We start from the raw sequence: 8054 nt of genomic DNA on the forward strand, positions 1-8054 counted from the left end.
CCACAGGGGACCGCACAGGGGAAGCCCTGCTCTGTAGGGGAGCCCCCGTCCCGTATAAAACCCCATAAGGGAGCTCTGCTCTATATGGGACCCCACAGGGGAAGCCCTGCTCTATAGGGGAGCCCCAAGCCCATATAGGACCCCGGCTCCGAAGGGGAGCCCCTGCTCCTTATGGGATCCTGTACAGGAAGCCCAGTTCCCTGCGGAACCCCACAGGAAAAGCTCTGGTCTATAGGGCAGCTCCCACCCTATAGAACCCTATAGGGGAGCCTTGTCCTGTGTAGTACCCCATAGGGGAGCCCCTGCTCCATAGGAGACCCCATATGGAGTCCCTGCCCCACAGGGAAGCCCCGCTGCCATGTAGCACTCTGGACACCCACCCAAACCCCTTGCCCAGCCTGCCTGCCCCCAAAGTCCATGAGAACACGGAAGAATCCTGTCAGGCAATGGCTCTGCCCCATCCCTTTCTCCTGCTGCTCTCTGGCTTGCCACCGGGGTTCCTGCAGCCTCTCCTGTTTGTAGTACGCGTCACCACCAGAGATGGAATAATTCAAAATAACTTGGGAGTTTTCCCGTGCTTGGGGGAAGCCGGAGTGATGCCACACTGCATTTATGGTGTGTCTCCCAAAGCACCCCCCATCCCAGCTGTTGCCAAGCCTCTGGCTTCCAGGCCTCTCTCCAACAGCTCTGTGGCTTTCATATCGCATTTTATTTGCCTGCAGTTGGGGGTTCTGATTCTAAATCCCCCTCTGAGGGGCTCAGCCCCGTGTCACCTCACTCAGAGCCACTTCCTGGGCTGGCTGTGACATCCAGGACCGCTGCCGCTGGCATCCTGCTCTGCTCCACGGGACAAATGCCACGAGACAAGGCACTGCTGCTATTGTGCACTTTATTTCTCCGGGCCCTCCTGTCCCTGAGGATCCCACAGTTTGGACAGTCTGCCCCTTGTTTCCAGGTGCAGGTGGTGACGCTGGCGGCAGATGGGACAACCTCAGGGACAGACATGCGGGAAGAGAAGCAGAATTCCGACCGACTCCTCAGCTCTGATGGAACTCGAGTCGCCTCTTGTGGGATGGCTGTGAGCGGGATTGCGTGGGGATGTGCATTCCCTGTTTGTTCCAGGGCCATTAGAGATAAATCACTTGGGAATCAAATACAAGCCAATGTCCTGTCGAGGGCCAAAATAAACCAGTTCCCTTCACCTGCAGCACCATGCTCACAGGTTTGGGTGCAGCACCCAGATCTGCACAGGGAAAGGAGGAAAAACAGACTAAACCAGCCCCAAACGGAGTGGGGAAAGCAGGAATTAAACGAGGAGCAAAGGATCTGGGTGAGCACAACTCCCAGAGCCGGGGAGGACCCGCACTGGGAGGTTTGGCAGCACCTGCCCGGCCCCGTGGAGACCTCCAGGAGTGACCGAGACAGGGCAGGAGACGGCTGGGCACACACACACGCACACACACAGGCTGCGACACGGTGGGTGAAACATTGACATTTATATCGAAATATGCACTAACAGTGACTTCTACCAGCCGATGCATTTTTGCCAAAGCAGAATCACAATGGTTGTGTCCTGGGGAAGGCTTGGGGCAGCGGGTGGACAGTGAGGGGAGGTACGGGGGCCTCCCCGCTCCTGCCTCACCCTCCCCCGGCACCTCACAAGACTCTGTCATTTCACATCTTTTGTTTGTTTTCCTCTCTGCTGCATAAACACGAAACTGGACACGCTCACTCAGAGGAGGCCACAGCTCCAGCCCAGCCCCGTCCCAAGGGACATCCAGAGCTGGAATTGAAGTTTTCTCACAGGAGGCACGCGGATTTCAGCACTAGGTGAGCAGGAGGCAGAACCCCTCTTGCCCACAACACCTCTCAGGTGAGCAGGGCAGTTTCCTGCCAGGCAGCGACAAGCAGAGCCAAGAGCACTGAACCAGCACAGAGTGTGGCACCTCAGCAAGCCAAGCCTAAGCAGAGCCAGCAGAGCCTCTCCAGAGCCTGCCAAATTCCCCGGTCCACTTGGCACCCTGCCAACAGGGCTGGCTCACAGCGAGCACAGGGTGCCGAGCGAAGTGGGAGCTTTACTGGAGAGGACATTCCTGGTTAGCGTCTCTTCAGCCAAATGCAGCAGCAGCAGCAGCAGGGAGGGAGGGAAGCAGGGGTGCAGAGATTAAACTAGCACACAGCCTTTTCTCGCAAGCCTGGAGATGGAAAGCTCTCAGGGGGCAAGAATGGGGTTTATGCTGGCTCCCTGGGAGGGCTTGGGATGGGATAAGCCCTTCCCCAGGAATTCTCCACTGCAGTATACTTTTAACATCTGATTTTCCACTTGCCATTTCCCAGTTTTTCCAGTCAGAACCTTATGGGAAGCGTGAGCAGTGTTCCCTCAAAGCCTGCCCTGCAAGGCCGTGGAGCTCCAGGGAGCAGCATCCCTGGTCTGGATCATGGGGGTAGAACGGGATCCCTCCTCTCCCATGGCACTCTGCAACTCCCTGCTTCTGATCCTGGCCAGGGGAACGCTTCACCTTTCCTTCATCTGTGTGTAGATCACATATACTGGAAACAAAACACACACTATGCATGCAATCCAGGCAGGAATCCTGCTATGATCAAATCTACAGGAGGAGGGGGATGAGGTGGGACATTAGGGGATTCCTCAACGCTAGGTCAGAGTTACACACCAGCCCCTTGGCTGCAGCAAAGGGCAGACAGACTATGTACAGTACCTATGGGCTCCAGCAAAGCCACCTGACACCTGAACACCCCTCCCTTGGAGCACGGAGTGGAGCTCTCCGTTCCTCCCAGGTTTACCCGCCTGGAATCCCGCGGGAAGCACAAACCCAGCGTGGCACCACTGAGCTCCAGCTCCAGCAGGTAAGGCAGGGAGGAACAGACTTGGTTTAAAATAGGTTATCTGCAAGTTATCAATTCATCTAGGGCTCTGCTTCTCAGGTCCAAACCATTTCTTTCTGGAAGAGAAGCTATCAGTTTTAAATGAAAAGTTGTTTCACTACAACCAGCCGTCTGACCTACAAACCAAACCAAAACCCACTGAGCCACAGCCCTTTAGGAGGGCACCTGCCCCTCTGGCTGCCTTGCTAGAGGCGAGGAGCAGCGTCCAGGGCAGGAGAAGCTACGCCTTCACTTCTTACTCTAAGAGGCTGTAGTTGCTCAAATGTTTATACAAGTAAACCAGTAGTGATAAGGAAATATACACCTTGGGATCTGTAAAGCTTCAGAGTGATTTAGGCCTTGCAGCCAGGGGCTCTTCATGTGGGTTTGCTTTAGAAAAAAAGGATGTAACAGTCATACTTAATAAAAAAATAGAAAAAAAAACTGCCAAGAGCCTGGGCACCTCAGAGGGATGTCTGTCAGTTCCAGAGGAGCGAGACTGCCAATTACTGGATCATTAAAATCCTACACTGAGCAACTGCTAAAAGCCAGCAACATCACGGGCAGCAGGAGCAGGGGCCAGCAGCAGCACCCAAACGGGAGCGTTCCCAGGAGAGCTGCGTGGGAGGGAAGGTGCCCCCGCTAGCAGGACTGGGGAAACGAGCACGAGACAAGCACTGGGGAGTGTTACACGAGTTCAGGTAACTGTTTGCTTCTTTAAATTTCTGAATTCCAGTTTCAAGCTGCTTCAGGAAAGGAGTGAGAAAGCAACACGTGTCATTTAACCCCCCCCAGTAAAAAAACAAACAACAAACAAACAACCAAAAAAAAACCCCAAAAAAAAAAAAAAAAAAAAAAAAAAAAACCAAACAAAACCAAACCAAAACCGCCTAAAAGGTGGAACCGAGTTTGGAAAAATGCATCTGTTCTGGCTTTTGCAAGTGGAATGTGATTCTTGTTCCCAGGCAAATACACAGAGCACGATGGCTGCAGCCAGGAACGGTGAGCCAGGAGCGGGCTGTCGGACAGGCTACAAGGGGTCTAGGACAACCACAGAGCAACAAGACATGAGAGGGGCACAGAGTGACAGTCCTGTTCTCGTTTTAAATGAGGAATGGTTTAAAAGTAAAACTCTTCAGCTAATTTCCTCCTGCAATAAAACCAACCCAGCCGGCCCTCGTATGTACAAGACCAGTTAAACATGAGCCTTCCCCCTCAAAACACTAGGTACGGACATCCGGTAACATTCTACAATGGAAAGTGCTTTAAGAAAGAAGGATTCTGTAGTGCCAGTGACAGAACTGATCTGATGGGCTGGATGATGCTCTCCACGCTGACAGCAGCGACTCAGGCCAGGGCAGCTCGTTTCTCCTCGGGGGTCTCCTCCAGCAGCTGCATGATCAGTTCATGGAGGGGCTTGCAGACCTTGGCATAGCCCCCGCCCGTCAGGTGCAGGAAGTCGAACATGTCGTGGTAGGAGATGGTGCCATCCGAGTGCACGAAGCCCACGTCCACGTCCAGCAGCTGCACGTTGGGCAGTTTGGGGAGCGAGGCTTTGAGCAGATGGTTCACCATGGCGTTCTTCTGCCGCAGCGGGTTTGGCTTCTCTCCACGAGGTAGCAGGCCCTGGCACAAGAGGAGGCAGAAAAGAGCTTTGTGTGACTCTGATGTTATCAGGAGCCCTCCCTTCCCTTCCAATTCAGGCTGCCTGTCAAGGTTTAGGATGTCTGTGACAAGAGGAACTCATTCTTTGAATCAGAGTTTGTCCGTTCAGGCCTAATGTGAAATGCAAGTGAAGGAGCCAGATGAGCTATGAGTATTGACTGGCAGGGAAACTGCTTTCTTTTATTTTTTAAATGTATCAGCCTGAGCTCTTTCCATACACTTTCAGCTCCTCAGCTAGACAAGCAGCAGCTTCCTTAGGACAAGGAAACCAACTAGGATTCCCAATGCCAGCTGGGATTTGGGCACCTATTTTCCCCTCACAGGACTTCCTCAGCAACATTAATAAGTGAGATAGTTACTGGGAATGAGTCCACCCAGCTCTGGAGGGGCCAAAGGAGGGCTCTTGCAAAGCCAAGCCAGCGAGGGGAGGCACAAAGCAGAGGACAGATCAAGGGACTGCCCTCTCAGCACCGACCAGTGACTCCCAGTAAGGCAGAGGCACAGCCCAGGGAGCAGGGACGTACCAGCACGATCACTTTGGCCTGTGGCTGCTGGGTGTTTATCAGGCGCACGATGGCCTCGATTCCCCCTGCGACTTCTTCTGCTGTGTTTTCATGGTTATTTGTTCCAACCCAAACAACAATGACCTGCAAGGAGAAAAAAATGTTTGCAGTTTTTCCAGAACAAGTGGTAACAGGGCTGATGACCCTGAAATCTCTGCGTAAACATCATCTGTGGCCAGAGAACTGCAGGGAGAGTTGGGCTGAAGAGTTCAGCCCCGGGGCTGGCAGTGCTCACTGCTCTCAGGGAAGGCACTTGTGCCAGGCCTGCAGCTGCAGGTGTCCTTCACCGTGCACCTGGATATCCTCACTAACTCTGCAGCTCGTACCTTGGGCTTAATGTTCTCCAGTTCACCGTTCTTCAGTCTCCATAGAACATGTCCCGTGGTGTCTCCACCAATCCCAAAATTCAGTGCATGGAGCGGTGAGAAGAGCTCTCGCCAGATCTGCAAGCAGAAATCAAGGTGTTGTTTCAGAGCAGCATCCTGGCTGCGAGGCAAAGACACCACACGGTGTCCTCAAGGTCACTGAGAGAGCCACGAGCCCTGCTCTGAAAACTCACTCCACAAAGGGAATTTAGACAAGGGATGAGGTTTTATTTGGAATCAGAAGAGATGGAGCTGCTGATGTTCAAGCCCTCAGACCTGGCACAAAGGAAGGAAAGATCTCCGGAGCAGTGATTTGCTGAACTCATCAGAGCCCCAGAGTGCTGATCTATTGCAGATCACAGTGTTCCTAAGGCACTGTGCCTTTGAAGAAGGAATCTATGACCTGATTAAATCCTTCTCATCCCCAGGTAACAAAACTAGAACAAAGGGAAGCAGCTCTTGCAGAACAAAACAAGTCAGCTGCCACCACGGCAGAACAGAACTCTTCTTTCCCTCCAGAGTTTTAGGGAAGAACCAGTGGATCAATGCCTCTGGCACCCTGAATTCTACAGGGCTAAGTGTGTTCTGGCCACGCCAGTACAACCAGAGGGAATTCGATGGCCCTCAGGAGGCTGGAATCTGAGAGCCGAGGGGCTGTGCATGTGTGCCAAAATGGAGGCAGTTGGTGGTGGCCTCAGAGAGGGAGGCAAGAGCAGCAAGGTAAAGCAGTGTCCAGGCAACGCAGGAGACGGCAGCGAAAACGGGAACAGTGGAAATCATCAGTGCTACACGTGATCAGCAGCTACTGGGTTAGAGAGAGATGCTCCCATTGCTCTAACCCACCCCTCCCCTCCTCTATCCCTACCTCATACTGCTGTAGCAACTGCACCATGGAGTCCCCCACGAAGAGCACGTCGGGCTCCTTGTCCTTGCAGTCCAGGACAAACCGATTGTGCTGTTAAAGAGAGCAGCAAGTGAGCTCCAGGTGACAATTCCTCCTGGGCATCCATCCCTGCTGCAGGACAGGGACAGCTGCCCAACCAGTTTCCCCTGCTGCCATGCCCTCCAGCACCCTTGCCTGCATTAACCCCTGAGCTGCTGGACACTGCTCCCAACTCCAAAACCCCCAGGAGGATCCCGGGTTGGATGAAACTTGGCATGGTTTAGTTTATGGCCATTGCTCCTCATCCTGTTACTGAGCATCACTGAACAGAGTCTGGCCCATCCTCTGACACCCCTTGGAGACATTTGTATGGATTCATGGGATCCCCTTTCAGTCTTGTCTGGACTAACCCGGCCCAGCTCCTGCAGGCACTCCTCATTAGAGAGAGGCTCCAGACCCCTCTTCCTTTGCTCCATCACGGCAGGACACGCAGGTGTGACAGCCACGAGCTCCAGGCTGTTGTGACCTCGGGGTCCCAAGCATGGCCTGGGCAGCACTGGCCCAACATCCCCCCAGTACCGAGGATCCACCTGCCAGCCTTACCTGTGACATCCACCTGTCATCGCCCTGAATGTCCTCAGCAGCGTGTGGGACTGCTGCCGGGTTGGAGTCCCCCATGGCCATTCTGTTCCTGTGGAAAGAACAGTTCACACCCACTGCTTCCAGCAGCTCCCGCAGTGCCAGGGCTGGGAAAAGGCTGCTGGAATCCCCTGCACAATTCCTGCCTTATTCCTGTGGGTGCTGACAGCTGGATGACAACAACAACAACACGGATGTTGCTCCACGCCAGAGTGACTCTGCACCAGACATTCCCCTGGAGCCAGGCGCCGACGGACATCCCGGCACGGAGAACAAAGCACAGCTCCGAGGATGCTCTGCAGACCCACACCTGAGCCACGCAGGGCTTCATGAACTCAGCAATAAACGCTGAGACTCTGAGGATAAGTCCTTGGATAAGCCCAGAGATCCAGCTCACAGCTGCTGAGCTCCACGGCCCAGGTGGATAATCTGGCTCCGGGAGCAGCGCATCGTGGTGGGGCTGATCCCAGAATCCCAGAACCGCTACGAGTTGGGAGGGATCTCTGAAGATCATCCAGTCTAACTCCGCTGCCAAGGCAGGGTCACCTGGAGCAGGTGACACAGAAATGCATCCAGGGGGGTTTGGAATGGGCCCAGAGAGGGAGAATCCAGGCCCATCCCCGGTCAGCTGTTCCAGTGCTCTGCCACCCTCCGTGGAAAGAAGTTCTTCCCCATGCTGAGGCGGAATTCGCATTTCAGTTTATGGCCACTGCTCCTTGTCCTGTGGCTGGGCATCACACAGCAGAGTCTGGCACCATCCTCTGACACCCCGCGGAGATATTTGTACGGATTGATGGGATCCCTCCCACTATTCCTTTCTCCACACTGACCAGGCCCAGCTCCCAGCTCTCCCCGGCAAAGAGATGCTCCAGCCCTTCACCATCTTTGCAGATCCCGAAGGATCTACAGCGGGACGAGCAGCGGGATGATGCTTCCCGCGGCCGCCGCCTGCAGCCCGGTGGGCTCACACCGCGCCCCGCGCCCACCGCGGCGGGCTGGGCTGAGCAGGGCGGGTTCCCACCGCGACCCCCTCCCTTTCCCCCTCCCGCTGCC

General features: G+C 54.6%; 1 protein-coding gene across 1 annotated transcript in view; it reads right to left on the bottom strand.

The window, feature by feature from the left end:
- Positions 1 to 872: 872 nt before the first annotated feature.
- The window catches only part of PAFAH1B2 (platelet activating factor acetylhydrolase 1b catalytic subunit 2), an 8603-nt gene continuing 1421 nt past the window's right edge, over positions 873 to 8054 (bottom strand). The window contains exons 2-6 of the mRNA XM_008636941.2: positions 6966 to 7053; positions 6345 to 6434; positions 5441 to 5557; positions 5076 to 5198; positions 873 to 4512 (exon numbers count right to left, since the gene is read on the bottom strand). Coding sequence (XP_008635163.1) covers positions 4234 to 4512; positions 5076 to 5198; positions 5441 to 5557; positions 6345 to 6434; positions 6966 to 7046 — 690 coding nt within the window. The 5' untranslated portion in view covers positions 7047 to 7053 and the 3' untranslated portion in view covers positions 873 to 4233. The remainder of the gene's footprint in view (positions 4513 to 5075; positions 5199 to 5440; positions 5558 to 6344; positions 6435 to 6965; positions 7054 to 8054) is intronic.

Source organism: Corvus brachyrhynchos, unplaced genomic scaffold, assembly GCF_000691975.1.
Source record: "Corvus brachyrhynchos isolate BGI_N302 unplaced genomic scaffold, ASM69197v1 scaffold46, whole genome shotgun sequence".
Classification (NCBI taxonomy): Eukaryota; Metazoa; Chordata; class Aves; order Passeriformes; family Corvidae; genus Corvus; species Corvus brachyrhynchos.